A 19,603-nucleotide genomic window follows, 5' to 3' on the forward strand; every position below is an offset into this window, starting at 1 on the left:
GGCCGAATGGAGAATGGATTGTAGTGGGGAGAGTCTTGAGGCAGGCAGACACGCTAGAGGAACAAAAACCAAAGCTGGGGCTGGTTCACTTCTTATGGCCCCAGGCCATTTATTATGATGCCCACCAGTGGTGTGCCCAAAGCTGCTTCCTTATCCTTGACTTCCCTCCATCCCCTCTTTCCTTCCTTCTTCCCTTAGTACTTCCTTTGGAGAGACAGTTCCATGAGGCAGCCAGACGGAACAACGTTGGGAGGATGAAAGAACTGATTGGAATGGGGGTCAATATCAGAGCCAAAAACAATGTAAGTCATTTTTCTCTCTCCGACCATTTAACTTCTCTGCGTTCTGTTGGGTGCAAGATCCATGAACAGATTTCAGGGGATCTGTGAACTTAGATGGGGAAAAAACTGACATCTCTATTTTCACTAATCTCTAACTAAATGTTGGAATTAAATGATAGCCCTAAATGTTAAATTTTTTAACATTTTCTTCAATGTTGAATGTTTGGAAGAAGTCCATAGATAGTCCTCATTAAACTGCCAAAGGGGTCCATGATGCAAAAATGGTTAAGAATTCCTGTTCTAGGTTGAGGTGACTTTATGTATTATATTTATTATATACTTTTTTGGACAAAAGTAATTTGTACGTGATATTTTACAGTTTTATACATTATCTTTTTCAGTCCTGCTTGGTATATGAAAAAGTTCTTTTTTGATCATTAAATTCATAATAAAAAAGTAACGACTTTATGTTGGCATATTAAGGGCAGATGTTTGTAATCAGAAACATACCAAGTTATATAGAGATTGTGAACCCTTTGAGGTCAGGGACTGTGTTTGCCTTTTCTCGTTTCTTCATTCTTTATTTAATAGTGTAGACCTTTGGTTAGCAACCAGGAAATTCCCGAGTATTTAGGGCCAAAGAAGTAGAAAGCCCAAGGCAAAATATTATCTTCCTTCCTTCTTTGCAGAGGCAGAGCACTATGGGTGTGGAATATTACATGTGCTGACAGACACAAAAGAAATTGGTTTTGCTGAACTACTTTTTTTAACTTTCTTTTTAAAATTTTTGTCAAAAGGAATGGCTCAGTAGAGAGGAAGGAGGAAGAAAATATTTGGTAATGAAGGTAATGTCAAGACAAAATGTATCAATAAAAGATTTTTTAAAAGAGAAAGAACAAGGCATTGGTCCTAAATAAATAAATAAATAAAGGAACGGAGACAGCCCTCTCTTTCAGGCAGGCAGGTTTTAAATGCAGCTGCTAGGTCAAGAACCAGCCTGGGATGCCTGGTGTGGAATGGGAAGGTTTCAGAAACATGCAAGTGGAGCCACCTGTTGAAGTAGGGAGAGTGGGGTAGAGAAGAGGGTAGCAGGCCGAAAGGCAGCTCCTAACGTAACCACATTCTGACAATACCTGGACCTGGAATATGTACCTGGCTAAGCACCTTATAAATATCCTCTCATTTGATCCTCATAACAACCTGGGAGATATATGCTACTTTTCTCCTCATTTTACAGTTAAGGAAACTGAAGCAGGCAAAAGTTAAACAACTTGCCCAGGATCACACAGCTAGTAAGTCTGAGGCTGGCTTTGAACTTAGGCCTTCCTAACTCTATCCACTGCACCAACCTAAGCTGGCTCAGGGGAAGGTGAGCATAATTATATTGTACCCTACCTGAACTTTAGAAGACATGCCACCTAGGACAGGTTTGGAGGTGATGGGCTGAAAGAGTATTTGCACATTGTTCTACCTTTCCTATCTTTTCAGTTCTCGGGTCAGTAGGAGCTGGCCAAAAGGGACACAGAGAGAACTTAATCCTGCCAGTGACTCACTCATTATTCCTTACTCTCCTTTCTGACCTTAGGGTCATTTTTTTCTCTTGCCCACTCCTCCCTGCCATTTCCAAGGATAAATCTTTTGCATTTTATACTTTTGAAATACTTTTATATTCATTTAAACATTGAATTCAGTTTTAAAAGGCTGTGCCAGCTTTCTTTATCCCTGTGAATACTCAAAAGTGTGAAGGGAAGCTAGGAATTAGGAAGCCAGAATATGCCGGGAGCCTACTGGGAGGAGTAAAGGATAGAAGATGGGGTGTGTTTTTTTCTTTTTTTTCTTTTTTGTAGTTTGTGGTCACATTGTTTGAATGCAAAGTGTACGCTTGCCAAAAAGACTGTTTTATGGAGAACTTGCATGGAGCAGGCGATCACATGGTGAACAGAAGAAACGATACAAGGACACTCTCAAGGTCTCTCTCAAGAACTTTGGATTTGACTGTGTAACATGGGAGATACTGGCACAGGACCGCTCAGCATGGCATGCCCACATCAGAAAAGGTGCTGTGCTCTGTGAGCAAAGCAGAATTGAGACAGCACAAAGTAAACGCAGGATGCACAAATTTGGAGTACACATCCCAAATATTCATACAGACTATCTGTGCCCAACCTATGGTAGAGATTCCAAACTCGTATTGGTCTGATCAGCCACAGTTGGACACATTGAAATTTCACTTTACAATAGTGATGCCCACTTTGAAGACAAAGGACAACAACTAGTTTGTGGATAGCAGCCAGGAAAGGGGCAGCTCAGGTTTGGGGTTGATGGATTCTCTGTTCTCCTGGACAGGTGGGCAGGATGGCACTGCACTGGGCTTCCGGGGCTGGGCATGAGCAAGCTGTGAGACTACTCCTGGAGTACGAAGTGTCTGTGGATGACAAGGACAAGGTAGGCAGGGGGTGAAGCATCATGGTCTCTTACTCTGTATTTCTGGGCAAAAAAAGATCTCTTCATGTCTTAATCTAAAACTCAGGGTTTTCACTCTAAATTTGTTCCACTAACATGCAGTATTTAATTCACACCTTTCAGACTAAAGAGAACACCATTGTGCCTTAATAATAAGTTAAATAGACACACGGAAACAGACTTATAGGTATCTGGATTGACACAGATGTAGGGAGACCCAGTCGGGTACATGGAGAAATGCGGCTATAGAGGCCTTGGGAGGTTTCATCTGGAAAGGGCAACATTTAGTGGGCGTATGATGGCTGTCTTGAAGCATTTGAAGGCCTGCCACTGTGTGGAAGAGGAATTGAACTTGTTCCATTTGGTTCCAGAGGACAAAACTGGAAACTATGAACACAAGTTACAGTCATAGCTAGGTCTGATGGAAGGAAAAATTTATCAACAATTATAGTTATCCATAGGTGTAATGGGCTGCCTCTGGAGGTAGATTTCCCTTCACTAGAGGGCTTTGAGCAGAAACTGAATGACCGTTTGTCAGACATGTTATAGAGAGATTTATTATTCGGATATAGGTTGGATAGGTGACCTGAGATCTCCTCTAGAATTTTGTAACAGGCAAGTACATGAAAGGTTGGTTATGAAGAATCCCTGAATGATAGAGCTACAAGGCATCTTCGAGCCAGGGTCTGTTAACTGAGGATCTTTGAAATGTTTTCTTTTTAATTTAATATTTTGATATATCATTTCCTTTTGTAATCCTATGTATTTTAAAAACATTATTCTGAACAAGGGTCCATGACACCAAAAGGGTTAAGAACCCCTAAACTAATCCAACTCCCTCATTTTATAGATGAGAAAATGGAAACTTATGGTTAAGAATGTCAAAGCCACATGTTCAGAGTCACACAAAAGATTTATAGAAGAGTGAGGATTAGAACCTTGGTCTCCTGATGACACTTAAGGGCTCTTTCCATCATACTGTGGTGTGATATAGTGGAAAGGCCAGTAAGAGGATCTGAGTTTGAATTCTGGGTTTTTTTTTTACTACTGGAGTCATATAGGGAAAAATACTTCCTGTCTCTGGGCCTTAGTTTGCTTATCTGTAAAATGGGGGGATCAGACCAGATGCTCTCCAATGTCCCTTCCAGCTCCAAATCCTACATCTCTGTAAGTAAATCTACAGATTATGTTCAGTCATGTCTTTGTGACCCCATCTGAGGTTTTCTTGGTAAATATACTGGAGTGATTTGCCATTTTCTTCTCCAGCTCATTTGACAGATGAGGAAACTGAGGTGAGCAGGGTTAAGTGACTTGCCCAGGGTCATACAACTTTAGTACATATTTGAGGTCAGATTTGAACTCAGGTCTTCCTGACTCCAGTCCTGTATCTAATGAGCTATCTAGTTGCCCCCAAATATGTGGATAACCAGACACATAATATGCATGTTCACTGGATTTCAGAAAAGTATTTGGCATTTGATAAAGTCTTTCATGATATTTTTATGGGTAAATAATTGCTCTTGGATTTATAGCTAGCCAAACAACTACGTCCAAAGGGACAAACAGAGCCATTATCGCTCACCCTCTGCCCTCTCTCTTGGCTTCCAGTGGAAGTGCCAGGTATTAGCCCTTTAGAGTGGTTATAACCTATTCACCACCCAGGCCCTCACAAATCCCTCACTCCTCCCCTTCCTACATCCTGCCCATAGAATCATTTCACGGCTTCAGTAGGTGCTCCTCCGTACACCACTGTGCCCACCTCTCCCCACTCTTGTTTTCAATGGGACATTGAGGCATGGATAGGCTGAGTTCTACATTCCTGCTCTCATATTTCTTCCCTCCAAACCCACAACTCCTCTGAATGTCCTTATTACTGTAGTGTGCACTGCCATTGTTCTAGCTTATCAGTCCTTGACTTTTCACTTTCCCTCACCCCATTTATCCACTGAAATGGCCAAATCTCATCCTTTTTATCCCCAAAACATCTCTCCAATTCGATTCCTTTTAGGCCTTCATCACCTCTCTCCTGGATTTGTAATAGTCTCCTAGTTGGTCTTCTTGCCTCAAGTCTCTCCCTGCTCCAGTCCATCCTCCACTGAGCTGCCAAAGTGATTTTCCTAAAGCTAAGAGTATGACCTTGATACATCACAGCCTAGCCAATAAGCTCCAAGAATTCCCTCTTGACTCTTGGAGCAAATGTTATTTTATCTTAATTCCATCCTTTTAAAATATCTACTTTGCATAAGTTTTGTAGTGTGTATGTTTAGTTCAGCAATACATGTATATAATTTATAAACATGTATACATATTGGTGCATGCTCAGATTTTATGCTTATAGGGTACGTCATCCAAGGGAGGAGGGGATACTTGCATTAGATGGGAAATTGAACCATATAACTTCAAAATTCTCTCTTGACCCTAAAGTTCTGAGAACCTACAAGTCACAGCTATAAAATTCTGTGACATTTAGGTTTGTGGACATGCAGATGTTGGGTTGCCCAGACACATAGGCATGAATGTGTACAGATGCCTCAGCACGTGGATGTGCAGGGGTGACTGGGCATGTGATATGAGTACGTAAATAAACACACCTCTATGGAGCAGGAAGAAACACCGATGCAGGAAGAATGAAGGAAAAAACCAGTCTCTATGTCCTTCTTTTTCTCTCCCTTTAGTTTGGGATGAATGCCCTGCTTCTCTCTGCCTGGTTTGGCCATCTAAAGATCCTACAGCTGCTAGTCAATTCAGGGGCCAAGATCAACTCTGAGGACAAGGTGAGACCACTGCATGAATGTGGGAGCAAATAAGGCTGGACTGCAGAGCCATCTGCCCCAGCTGGGAGCAGGTGCTGGGAGTGAGCTCTAGGGAGGCCTAGGAATGTGAGCAGGCCAGGTAATAAAGCAGAATCCCCACCCCTCACCCCCAGTGCTGTTTCCCCAGTTAGCTTCTAGACTGCAGTCTATAAGGCTTAAATAGGGCTAGGCTGGGGTCCTGGGATCTAAGCAGGGTCACAGCCTTGGGAAAAAGTGTTGGTGAGTATAATCTTCATGTGTATATGGGGACAGAGAGGTGAGAGTAGATGGGGACCCAAGTGATGCCTATCTCCCCTTTTTCCTTTCCCCATCCTCCCCTTTGTTCTCCCTCCCCTCTCCTCTCTCTTCTCTCTCCCTCCTCCCCTTCCTTTCTCTCCCCCCTTCTCCCCACTCCTCTTTCTTCCCTCTCCCTTTTCTTCTCGCCCCTCTTTCCCCTTTCCTCTTTTCCCCCTCCCTCCCCTTTCTCTCCTCTCTCTCTTTTCCTTTCTCCTCTCCCTCTTCTCCCTTCCTCCCCTCTACTTTCTCCTCTCCCTCTCCTCTCTTCCTTGCTTCCTCCTCTCTACTTTCTTCTCTCTCCCCTCTGTTCTCCCCCTCCATGTCTTCTCTTCCCTCCCCACTCTATAGCCAGGGACTTACTCACAGACCCAAACCATGAAACTTTTATTCCCTCCACCCCTACAGTCCCATCCCTATGACCATATCCATCTGCCAAAGACTCCTTGAGACCTTTGCCCTTTCCTCACTCCCCTCTGTTGCTGCATGAGCTTTGGGAAGTTTAGTCTTGCTGTGATAGGCTGGCATAGAAAGCAAGGGGAGAGGGATGTTTTGGAGGAATAGATTGGGACTGTTCGGCATTACCGGAACTCTAGCTGTATATGTTCAGTGGGCTTTTGTGGGCTAGCCTTGGAACTAGAGAAGCAGACTAAGGCCCAGTTAGCTCTCCTTCTTTTGGAAATTTTTTAAAAATATTTCAAAAGAATATCAAGGGAATTAATTTTTTTAAAAATGTGAAGGAAAGTAGCCCGGCCATCCCAGATCTCAAACTATATTGAATGACAGTTATTCTCAGGAATGCAATGATTCAGGACAATTCCGAAGGATGCATGATGAAAAATGCTATCCACCTCCAACGAGAGAACTGATGGAGTCTGAGGGAAGAGGAAGGCAGACCATTTTTACGTTCTTTTCTTTGGGTGTGTTTGCTTCCTGTCTTAGGGAGGGGCGAAGTAAGGGAGAGAGGGAGGGAGAAAACTTGGAACACAAAGTTTAAAAAAAAAAAGAATGTTAAGAATTATCTTTATACATAATTGGAAAAAATAAAATACTGTTAAAAAGGAAGAAGTATTTTTAAATTATCTTGATCTGAAGCCTTTGGATTAATCTGAAAAATAAATTTTATCGGTCTTTCTTTAGCTGTCACTTCCAAAGTAATAACCTGCACTGGAATCTTTCTACATTACCCACCACGTGCCCCCCTCTCCCCCCAGGAAGGACTCTTCAAAAGTCATTTGTATCAGACTCAGAGAAGGAAGAAATCTGTTTACTTCGTTTGTCAGAAGTATTTCTTGAAACTTTAGACCAGCTGGAAGGGAGAACTCTTCAAGGGAGTGGTCAGACAGACTGAATGATTTTAGAAAAACGATTGTTCAAGAGCGTGTCACGTTAAGTCACTTGTTCTGTTTGATAAAGTAAATTGTTACCTGAATTTTTCCCTTGGCTCTCTGTAAGAACGGTTTGGCTCAGTGAGGAATTTTGTCTAGTGTTTGAGCATATCCAGGCTGTAACGACAGACCAGCCTGAGTTAGAAGTTTTCAAAGTAACGCAGTAACTCTGACCATCTTTGTTCCTTTTTTAAGAAAAAATGCTTAGATCTAGAATAATCTAGACTAATAAAATTGCTTCTAGAAGACTCATGCCTAAAATTCAGAGTATAAAATTTTCTTCCATGGAACCTAGCCATGCTTTATAAAGCATGTACTCTGGGCTCCCAATAGCTGCATTACTTCTGGAACCCAACCCATTTGTAACCTGGATATCCAGACATTAAGTAGCACAGGAAGTGAGGGGCATAGTCCAAGAAGGCATCATGAACACATTTACCTTAGAAGAGAATGTGACTTACCAAGGCGGTGAACAGTGGCGGGGCTAGGGGAGAGAGCAATGGGTGCTGAATAACACACTTTTTTCTTCTGCAGAATGGTCTGAACATCTTGCACTGTGCCGCTCAAAGGGGCCATGTGCATGTGTTGGAGTTTATAATGGAAGATTTAGAGGATGTGGCCCTTGATCAAATTGATAAGGTAAAAGCTGTCATGAACCTACTGACAGCATCTTTCACTTCAGGAAAATGAAGAGACTTGATTCTGGAAGACTCGTCAGGGAAAAAGGGAAGGAACATTTATCAAATGACTGCTATGTGCCAGGCCCTGTGTTAAACACTTTACAAATATTATCTCCTTTGAGCCTTAGGAGCAGCCCTGGGAGCTCAGTGTTATCCACATACCTGTTATTCTGGGAAGTGTCTTAAGTGTTAGCTATTTTCACTGTTGTGGTTGGTGATCCTTTGCTCTCAAAGAGGACCATGACATTGGAAAGGTGATATCATGACTTGCAAGTGAATTGGATTTAAGTGAGGCAGGGCTGTGCACAGTCACCAGCCTCACTATCTCCTCTGGAGCCATCTGGGTCCAGTGGTGAGATATAGATCAGAATGACTGGAGATGGCCCCAGTTGCAGTGGGAGACCATGGCCTTTTTAAGCTAAGGTCTTTCCTAGGTTTCAGTTTGACTATGAGGCAGCTAGGTGGTGCAGTGGATAGAGCAAACACCTGGGCTGAAGTTAGGAAGACCTGAATTCAAGTCTGGCCTTAGACACTGACTAGCCGTGTGACCCTGGGCAAGTCATTTTACTTCTCTTTGCCTCAGTTTCTTCATCTGTAAAATGAGCTGGAGAAGGAAATGGCAAACCACTCTAGTACTCTTATGAAGAAAACCCCAAAAGGGGCCATGAAGAGTCAGACATGACTTAATGATTAAAAAACAACAAATGGTTTTTACTAGAGCATCGAGTACATGGGGTGGGGGTGGGGGGCATGGCGTGTCAGTGTAAGACTAGAGAGGCATTTGGACTGAAATGAGATGAGACACTTACAGGTCATTCAATAACTTACCAAAGATTTACCTAGTTGTAGCAGAAGAAGGATGTTTGTCAATGATATGTGATGACAACTTCCAGAGTCGATTGCAATGAGCAAAGCACCGTTGCCTGAATGGTTTTTTGTGGCCCATTAGCCAAGCACCTGACTACCCAGGGAGCTCCTTGGGGCTGTTTTATACCAAGTAAGTGAATTCAGCAGCCTTAATCATGATTTCCCTGAGTCAATCAAGGCTCAAGAATTATTTCTGTACTATATAAGGAGAAATTTGCCTAATTTGAATAGGGGGAGGGGTTAGGATATTGCTCCCAATACAAAACAAATTGGCATCAGATCAGCTCATCCATTCAGTCAATTGATAAGCATTTATTAAATGTCTACTATGGGCCAGGCACTATGCTAAGCACTGAGGACAAAGGCAAAAGACAGTACCTGCCTTTGAGGAGCTCCCAGTCTAATTGGAGAAGACAATAGATAAAAATCTGAAAAGGGGATAAGGAGAAGAACTAGGTGAGGGGCCTGATGCAGTCTAGAGAAGTGTCCAGGTGAGAAATGGGAAGACTACCTGTAACATCAATGTGATACCCTTAGCAGCTTCTATGAATATGCAGGCATATTTCCAGGGTAAATTCACAAAATATAATAAACTCTCTTCCTCAAAGGCAAAACCAAAATATTTATTTGGGACATCATCAGACTACCAGGAGGTAAGATATAACAGGGTACTCACTAATCCAGGAAGTGCCGACATCTGTTAGGCCTCCCCACAAAAACAAATTCCCTTAGACAAATTCCTCCATCCCCCCACTCACAGTTTGCTTTTCTCTCTCTGCTCTGTCTGCTCTCACTCTTTGCTTGTGTCCTCTTTCTCTTTCCTCCTTGAGCAAGCTCCTCCCAGTGTAAGCTCCATGTGACCACAAGCTTGATGTGATCACAGGCTCCATGTGTTAGGCCTAGTAATGGGTGGGGAAGATCTTCCTATTCTATTAACATTACACTCCCCTGAATGACCTTCATAAATGGAGGATGTATGAGGAGCTCTCAAAAATCCAGTTTCCACCTTATGCAATCAGAGGGAAGGAGAGGTGCCAGGGTATGGAGTTCTAATGAGGTATGAGTCTCAGGGTTGATGTGATCTTGCTGGTTGATAAGTTCCTGGAGACTATGATGAAGTCCAGGGGTAGCTGGTAGAATCATGGAGAGTCTTGAATGCCACTCTGGGGATTTTTAGTTGTTTTTTTCCCTTTTGGTCAATACAGGAGCTATCAGCTCTCTCATCTGCAAAATGAAGGGGCTGAACTACCTGATTTCTGAGTGCCTTTCCAGCTCTGACATTCCATGATTCCAAAGCATCTGATCAAATTGGTGCCCTAGAAAGATTAACTCAGGAAGTGGTCCTTGGCAGACTAAAAAATAGAGACGCTGGTCAAAAAGCCATAGGCCTCTTTCGTGAGAAAGGGCTCATTTTTCCCAAATCCATGAGGAAAGGACGGTGATGATGGTAATGGTGGTTCCTATTTAGATAGGTTTACAGATCACTTTACATATATTATTGTATTGATCACTGGAGAGGAGGAGAAAGTCCAGATGGTAGGTTTCCCCTTTTGTGTGAGAGCTGGGGAGGGAGGGTATCTACCAAATATTCCTCCCTTTCCATTGGAGAACCATAGAAAGGATACCATGGCATTAACAGGGTATGGCAACCAGCTTGGAGATTCAGCAGCTTCAAAAATCTCCCAATACTGCCAACATCTGTCTTCTCATTGGGAGTCCATGCATAAAGGCCCAGGAATTAGTCAGCACATGCTTAATCAATGAAAAGAACTCTCTGTCAGACTGCTGTTGGTGACCACAAGCTTCCTTTATGGGGTTGAAACAGTATCTACCCATTCTTCCTCTATCTCCTTATTACATTGGGATGTGTGTTCACTTGAGAAACCATGGACAAGCTGACTCTAGAATTGTAGGGAGTCTTTGCGGTGACTCACAGGGCAAGTGGCCTTTGGCTCTCTTATCTCCCCTTGTACCTCCTGTTCCTCCCTTTCATTTGCTCTTTGGACATTTCTTGTGTCCCTATGCTAAACCATAGAGATTAAAATTTCCAATTCCTCAGCCATGTGACTCCGGATTGCCTGAACCTCTTATTTCCAAAGCAGTCCAATTGGCCTTGTTTATTAACAGAGTACTGTATAATAAGGTGCAGCCTAAACTATTTGGAACATAGCTGAGAAGTTAGCAAAAGACCATAGAAGCCGAGGAGTGGTAGCACCAAAGTTCATGCATTTGTGCATTTCATTCACAAGAAAGCCCTTTAGGGGCTTCTCTAGAGCCCACTTAACTCTGATTTTTGATACAGCTTAACAAGCTTGGTTATCTGGCTACTCGGTTTCCAGCAGATTAGGAAGAAGAGTTACTGGAGTAAGACACCCCAATATCTATGAGAAAGAGCCCCAAATATGGAGTCCAAGGACTGGGGTGTGATAACAGGGTCACAGATTTAGAGCTGGGCAGAGGGGTGGAGCAGTGGATAAAGTTCTGAGCCTGGAGTCAGGAAGAATCCAGCCTCAGACACTTTCACAGGTCTCAGTTTGACTGAGGCAAAGCCCATTCGGTGATTAAGTGAGAATGGCCTCTTCATCTGCAGTTAAAAAGAAAATCTATCTGGGAGGAGAAGTCTCTCAGGTCTGGTCAAAATGGAACAACTGCTATTCACGTAATCATTGAATGGGCCTTGCCTCAGTCAAAACGAGACCAGTTAAAGAGCTTAGCTTGAAAAGGCCAAGGTTCCTGTTTCATCCTGGGCCATCTCCAGTCATCCTGATCTACGTCTTACCACTGGACCCAGATGGCTCTGAAGGAGAAAGTGAGGCTGGTGACTGCACAATCCTTCCTCACTTAAATCCAATTCACTCGCATGTCATGGCATCACTTCCCTGACGTTGTGGTCCTCTTTGAGAATGAAAGACAAACAGCAGACATGTATTGACTGTGTGAGCCTGGGCAAGTCATTTAGCCTTGTTTGACTGAAAAAGGAAATGGCAAACCATTCCAATATCTCTGCCAAGAAAACCCCAAATGGAGTCACAAAGAGTCAGACATGGCTGAAACGATTGAACAACAAGATTCAGAGCTGGAGGGAACATCATCTAATTCAACCACTTCATTTTACAGAGAAAAAAACTAAGGCCCACAAAGGGACATTAAGTCACTTGTCCAAGGTCACACAGGTAATAACCTGCAGTGACAAGATTTGAAACAGTTGCTCTCGTTTTAGAGCCAACATTTTTCCCAGTATACTGCCTCAAGGGTCAAATTTGGGTTCTGGCATTTATTACTTGCAAGTCACTTTACTTCTCTGTCTCTTTGTTTCCCCAACTGTAAAAATGAGGGGGTTAGATTTGATAACGTTTCAATTCCCTTTCACTTGTAAAGCTAGAATCTTGTAATAATAAGTGTCAGCTCACTACCTAACATTTAGGTAAGATTCAGAAAAACAAAAGAGCTCACGGAGGAATTTGGATACTTCAGCAGGCTGGAAGGTAGTCCCATATACCTCAGCACACCCTTGTGGATATTACGACCTCTCTCTAGGAACTCATGTAGCATTTTTAAAAAATAAAATTTTATTTTTTTCAATGAACAAAAAAATCTATTTTTTTCTCCCTCTTTCCCCATTGGGGGAAAAACCCCCAAACCTTTATAATATGCATAGTCAAGCAAAACAATTTCTTATGTTGGTCATGTCCAGATAAATAGCATTTTGTTTTGTACCACTCTAATATACTTAACTTGTAATACTGTTATATCTTATTCATATTATTAAATAAATCTCAAAGAGATTTTTAAAAAGAAAAAAGAATCTATTTGTACAAAAATATTTCTAGCAGCTCTTTTTGTGGTGGCTAAGAATTGGAAATTGAAGGGATGCCTATCCATTGGGGAATGGCTGAATGAGTTATGGTATGTGATTGTCATGGAATATTATTGTGCTTATCCTCCTTGATATAAAATTTGGGGGGATAGGATCATGCCTTTTCCAAGCTTTTTATCTCCCATACACTGAATACACGCTGGTACTTAATAAATGTTTATTGGTTTAAACGAAATTATGATAACTGGAGAAGGAAATGGCAAACCACTCCAGTATCTTTGCCAAGAAAACCCCATGGACAGTATTGGTGTGCTGTGGTCTATGGGATCACGAAGAGGGATTTGGAGACTGAACCACAAATTAGGATAATGTAATAATTTTCGTAACATTGACCCTGAGTCATCAGGAGAAAGTTTAATCCAAAGTTCTGTTTAAGAAGGCAGGGAAGTACAGAAGATATGTTTCAGAGAGAATTCTGTTCCTAAGTTGCTCTTTTAGACAGTTTTGTTATCAATTCTCCATTACAGCCTTACGCTGATGCCTTGTTGTGTAGCAGAGATACTCCTAGATTCTTGAAGCCTATCTCAGCAAAGACCAAACTCCAACAGGTTCTACCAAGCTGGATAGGGTTTGAATACTGTTGTTCATTCATTTTTCAGTTGTGTCTGACTCTTTGTGACCTCTTTCAGAGTTTTCTTGGCAAAAATATTGGAATGGTTTGCCATGTCTTTCTCCAGCTCATTTTCCATTTGAGAAAACAGAGGCAAAAAGGGGGAAGTGACTTGCCCAGGGTCACACAGTCAGTAAGTGTCTGAGGCTGGATTTGAATTCAGATTTTCCTGACTCCAGACTTGGTACTCTATCCACTGCACCAGATGTATGGGTCTGTTGTCTGAGGATCAGTCTAGTTAAGTTTGAGGAAGCTTGTCATCAAAAGGGAAATGATTTTCTTTGGCCACAGCAACTCGGAAATACCGATCTACTTAGACATACTGCATATGAGATGTTATGGTATGTTTGTCAGTAGGAGCTGGGGGACAGGTTCCTACACTGATTATAATCATGGCTTCCTGATGTAATTGAGCATCGATATTTAAAGCGGTGAGTTTCAGTTAAAGCAGCAGCTGAATACTGGATGAATGAGGCACTTTTGTTAAGCATTTGTGCATGTCAGTCCTTTAGTATATCAGAGGAGCTGGCTGTCCCTGCTTCATGGAGTTACCTTCTAGAATTGACTCAGATTATCTGTGATTGCCACTGGGGCCCTTTTGGAGGATCTTCCCCCAAGAAAATGTGAGGTGGATTTGGCAGGGTGATGGAAGCTAGGGAGGAAGGTACTGATTGTTTTCTCGGGTTGCACTGAAAATAACTGTATTTCTTCCTGAAATTAAAGCTTGATCGGACAGCTTTCCATTTGGCAGCTGAGCATGGGCAGCTGGAAACTCTGGACTTCTTGATTGGCTCTGGCTGTGACCATGGCATCAAAGACAAGGTACCAAGAGCCGAGCCGAGGATGGGGGAGGGGGGAGGCTGGAGAATGTCTAGGCTGTGGATGGGCAGTTCTCCAGTGTGGCCCAGGGACCCTTTGGGATCCCTGAGACCCTTTCAGAGGATCTTCAAGGTCAAAACTATTTTCATCATTAAATATTTTAATTTCTAATACAGTAAATATTGATAGATGTAACCCATATAAACAAAAGCTCTTTGAGAGGTCCTCAGTGATTCTTAAGAGTGTAATCAGATCCTGAGATGGAAAAGTTTGAAAATGGATGCTCTAGAATCAGTCAATCAATGAGCCTTTATCAAGGGTTTATATATGCCAGACATGTGCTAGGTGCTAGAGATATAACACTGCCCTCCATACAACACTGCTTCTGTTCTCTGGGAGATATAACATACACACACACAGACACACATATGTATAGTATGATCTATAAAATAGTATACAATATATAATAATAATATATTCAATATAATAATAAATTATATGCAATATAATTATAACATATAATTATATAATATAGATAAAATATATAGATACAACATAGATACAAGATGATTTTTGGCAGAGAAAACCCTAGCAGATGGAGAGAGGAGATCAGGAAAAATTTTCACAAGGAAACACAGACAAGCAGGATAGCTTTGAAAGTTTCATGTTGAATTTATTATATACTATAAGGAAAAGGAAACTGTACATAACAAAGATTCATAGTTTCATGTACAATCCTTCTTCCTTCCCCCATTCTATTTTGTATATAGAAATGCTTAAATTCAGAATTTAAATTCAGAAAAAAAAAATTTAAGGAAAAGTTCCATATGCAAAACTGTCTTTGAGTTGTGTTCCAAAGAAAATTGGGAATTCCAAGGGACAGAGGTGAGGAGGTGAACATTCCAGGTGCCAGGGACAACTGGTTCCTGCTGGAAAATGGAGTGTCACATAGACCAGTTTGATAGATTATGATATAGAATGCCATTGCCCACACCCTCACTTGGGGCCTATGGCTCTAATTCTGCTCTGGAGGCAGTGCTGTGGAGATGAGAACAGATGAACTCCTCAGGCAGGGAAGGCTAAGAGCTAGGGGATTCACCCTACAGCTGATGGATGGCAGGTCCTAGTCAAGGTGCAAGAGTGCTTGTTTAATACTCGGTCCCTCAAGATTCTTCAGAGCCTGGAGAGCGTGGGCAAAGCCAGTCGTGAGGCAGATTATTTCTATAAACAACCTATATCGTAGTTTATTTAAACCATTTAGTAAAAATGACATGTTACTGAGAAGTTTTGAACAATATCCTGTAAGAATAATTAGTTTTTGAAGAACTCCTAGGTCTGAGTGGATAGGACACTGAGTTTGGAATCAAGAAGACTCATCTTCATGAGTTCAAATCCAGCTTCAGACACTTACTAACTGTGTAACCCTGGGCAAGTTCTTAATCATGTTTGCCTCAGTTTCCTCATCTATACAATGAGACAGAGAAAGAAATGACAAACCATTCCAGTGTCTTTGCCAAGAAAACAATAACAATTTAGGTGTTAATTCAACAAAGGGATAAAATAGAGTAGAATATAATGGAGAAAGTGCTGGGCACAGGTTCAGATTCTGCTTCAGATACTAGCTGCATGAACTTCTCTGTGCCTTAGTTTCCTTATCTTTAAAATGAGAATAATGTTAGCCTGAATTGTATCTGCCTCAGTGGTTGCCAGGCTGAAATGAAAGAGCGTATGCAAAGTGCTTTGCAGACTTCAGATTACTTCATAAATGGCATTTATTACTATTATTGTTGTTAGCAGCAGCAGTAATATGAATTAATCAACACGGGATAAAGATCTCATATTGTGTTCATACTGATCACCTGACATGCTTATGGAAATCAAGGAGCAGGGTGGAATTTCCACCATTAGATGTAGGGTGTTCGCACTCACAATTTTTAGAACTGGCAAAGACATTTAGGCTCATTAAGTCTAATCAGCTTATTTTTTAGATAAGGAAACTGAGGCCCAGAGAGTATGCCCATGGCAGCACATACAGCTAGTTCATGGATGAAATGAGATTAAAATCCCACCTTCTAGAGTTGTTGTTCAGTTATGTCCAACTATTCATGACCCCATTTGAGGTTTTCTTGGCAAAGATACTGGAGTAGTTTGCCATTTCCTTCTCTAACTCATTTTACAGATAAGAAAATTGAGGCAAACAGGGTTAAGTGACTTGCCCAGGGTCACATAGCTAGTAAGTGTCTGAGGCTGGATTTGAACTCAGGAAGATGAGTCCTTCTGACTTCAGGCCGGGTACTCTATCCACTGTACCACCTAACTGTCCTATCTTCCATAGTACTTCTCTTTAAACAATTTTATTTATATCTTTTATTTTTGCATCACCTTCTTCCAATATATCTGTTTTCGTTTCCCTCATCCAGAGAGCCATCCCTTATTTCAAAGAATACAAGAAAGAAAGAAAAATGTGGTTCAGCAAACTGACAAACACATCAACCAAGGCTGACATGATTATGTAGTGTTTCAAATCTGTCATCTCCCACCTCTACAAAGGAGTGGGAAAGCCGCATTCTCCTGTCTCTTCTTTGGGGACCAACCTGGATCATCATAATTACACAGTATTCAGGTTCAATCTGCTGTTGTCTTCTTGTCCTTTCCACTTACCTTGTTGAAATCATTGTGTATTTTGCTTTCTGCCAATGCTCTTCATATCTGGGGAAACCTTTTTGAAGGGCTATGTAACAATCTCTGCCTGGAAGTAAGGGTGTTGGAGTTTGTCCAGGGCCCCCAGGCATTAGCTGGGCCACATACTCCCTTAGTACATTAATGAACATTTATTTTCATTTGTTTTAGCTTTAAAAATTTTTTAAATTATTTTCAGTTCCAAATTTTCTCCCTCTCTCCACCCCTTCCCCATTCATTGAGATGATAAGCAATATATCAATTATACATGTGAAATCATGCAAAACATTTCCATATTAGCCATGTTGCAACCAAAAAGTAAGAAACATGAAGAAAGTGGAAAAAAATATGGACCCATCTGCACTCAGAGTTTGTTAGAGTTCTCTCTCCAGAAGTGGACAGCATTTTTTGTCAAGTATCTTTTGGAATTGTCATGGATCACTGTGTTGATAAGAATAGTTAAGTCTTTCACAGTTAATCATTGTTAAAATACTGCTATTACTATGTACAGTGTTCTTCTGGTTCTGCTTACTTCAATTTTCATCAGTTCGTAAAAGTCTATCCAGGTTTTTCTGAAACCATCCTGCTTGTCATTGCTTATAGCACAATAATGTTCCATCACAATCATACACAACTTGTTCATCCATTCTGGTGTCCTCTCAGTTTCTAATTCCTTGCCACCACAAAAAGAACTGCTATAAATATATTTATTTTACATATATGTCCTTTTTCTTTTTCGTAGATCTCTTTGGAATATAGACCTAGTAGCTCTATTGCTGAGTCAAAGGGTATGCACAGTTTTATAGCCCTTTGGGTTCAGTTCCAAATTGTTCTCCAGCATAGTTGGACCAGTTCACAACTCTATTAACAGTGCATTAGTGTTCCTACTTTTCCCCTCTAACATTTGTCATTTTCTTTTTCTGTCATGTGAGGCTGAACTTCAGAGTTATTTTAATTTGCATTTCTCTAATTATTGCTTCAGAGCATTTTCATATGACTATTGATAACTTTGATTCTTCTTCAAACTGCCTATTTATGTCCTTTGTTCATTTATCAATTGAGGAATGGCTCTTATTTTAATAAATTTGGCTCACTTCCCTATATATTTGAGAAATAAAACCTTTATCAGAGAAACTTGCTGTAAATCCCCCCTCCAGTTTCCTGCTTTCCTTCTAATTTTGGCTGCATTACTTTTGTTTGTGTGAAACTCTTTTCATTTAATGTAATCAAAATTATTCGTTCCTCCCTAACCCATACACACACATTAGTGAGTTTATGAAGTGCCTGTTGTGTGACAAAGATTGCGCTGGGAATACAGATAAAAATGAAACACTTTCTGCCCTTATAGGCGGCTCAGTAGTATGGTGGATAGAGCTCTGGGCCTGGAGTCAGAGGGAACCTGAGTTCAAATCTGGCCCCAGATACCTACTAGCTTTGTGACCCTGGCCAACCTGCTTGCCTCAGTACCTCAGCTGTACAATGGGGATAAAAATAGTACCTATTTCCCAGCGTTGTTGTGAGGACCAAATAAGATAATATTTGTAAGGCATTTTTTACAAACCTACAAATGCTAGCTGTCACTTACAGCTGATCAGACTGAAGGTAACAGAAATTTGGGGTTGATGATGAGGATGACATGGGCTTACATTAGGAAATCCACCAGCCTCAGCCTTCAAAGCGCAGTACACTGATATTTATAAACCAGAAGCAAAGGAACAAACAGACTGTGTCTCAGCCCCTCTCTGGGAGCAGGATGTGCGACATCCCCAGGCTTTGTCTGTTTCCTTTGTGTGTCTTTGAACATGAAGAGTCCATGGCTTGGAGATGCTTCCCACAGCTCTGGAACTAGCTATCCCCTGGTGTGTGTGTGTGTGTGTGTGTGTGTGTGTTGTGTGTGTGTGTGTGTGTGTGTGCATGTGTGTGTGTGTCACATAGAAGGTGGCCTCTGGAGCCTCAGTGTAAATAAAGCCATCTGTTATGTTTCTAAGTATTTTTAGCCCCTCAATGATTGTCCTGCACGTTTCCACACAGGATTCTTTACCTCAGGTTGTCTAACTGACGGTGACTTGGGCCACTTCCGTCTCAGAGGGAGGGATAGGTCCTCCAGCTTGATCGGAGCTTAATTTAGAAAAGTCGGTGGCTGAAAAGCAGATGAGCTAGTCCAGGCTGCACCTTTCCAAGGGAGCTGAGCCATTCAGAAACCAAGGCTATTTATGGGTCAGGAAGTGCAGGCTGTGCCATGGGGCCTGCTTGTTCCCAAGGTCCTGTCTCACCAGCAACACCTGCTGGTGAGAGGCTCTCATCAGCCAATCAATTGACAAGCATTTATTAAATACTACCCATCAGGCACTGGGGTAGGCAGTGGGAATACAGAGATAAAAATTGTCTATCGTCTCTGCCTTCAAGGAGTTTAAGTCTAGGAAGAGAAATAACATGTCCCCCCAGATTCTAACCACTCTGCAGTTACAGGTTAGCCCCTTCTCTCAGTTAAGAGAACAAGGAACGGTAGAAGACTGTGGGAGAGCCACAGATGGGTCAGGGTATTGAGCCTCCATGGTCTGGTGTGACATGGGTGCTGTGTTTAGTGTGGATTGAACCAGAATAAAATCATCTCTTTGGGCTAGCATCCCAAACAGGACTGAAAATGAATCAACAACAATATTTATGCTTTAAATTTTTTTGTGAGTATCATGGACCCCTTTGGCAGTTGGGCAAAGCCTATAGACTTCTCAGAATAATTTTTTTTAAAGCATAAATATTGTTGGTATTATTAATTCATTTTCGGTTGTGTTTGACTTTCGTGGCCCCATTTGGAGTTCTCTTGGCAAAGATTCTGGAGTGGTTTGCCATTTC

The 19,603-nt window shown here is 41.6% G+C and overlaps 1 protein-coding gene across 2 annotated transcripts in view; it reads left to right on the forward strand.

The window, feature by feature from the left end:
* ANKDD1A (ankyrin repeat and death domain containing 1A) overlaps positions 1-19,603 on the forward strand; it is a 43,575-nt gene that overhangs the window by 4,282 nt on the left and 19,690 nt on the right. For both annotated transcript variants that reach the window (XM_072613969.1, XM_072613979.1), the window contains exons 2-6: positions 199-302; positions 2,628-2,726; positions 5,420-5,518; positions 7,753-7,857; positions 13,976-14,074. In XM_072613969.1, the coding sequence (XP_072470070.1) occupies positions 199-302; positions 2,628-2,726; positions 5,420-5,518; positions 7,753-7,857; positions 13,976-14,074 (506 nt within the window). The remainder of the gene's footprint in view (positions 1-198; positions 303-2,627; positions 2,727-5,419; positions 5,519-7,752; positions 7,858-13,975; positions 14,075-19,603) is intronic.

This window comes from Notamacropus eugenii, chromosome 1 (genome assembly GCF_028372415.1).
Source record: "Notamacropus eugenii isolate mMacEug1 chromosome 1, mMacEug1.pri_v2, whole genome shotgun sequence".
In the NCBI taxonomy this organism is placed as follows: domain Eukaryota; kingdom Metazoa; phylum Chordata; class Mammalia; order Diprotodontia; family Macropodidae; genus Notamacropus; species Notamacropus eugenii.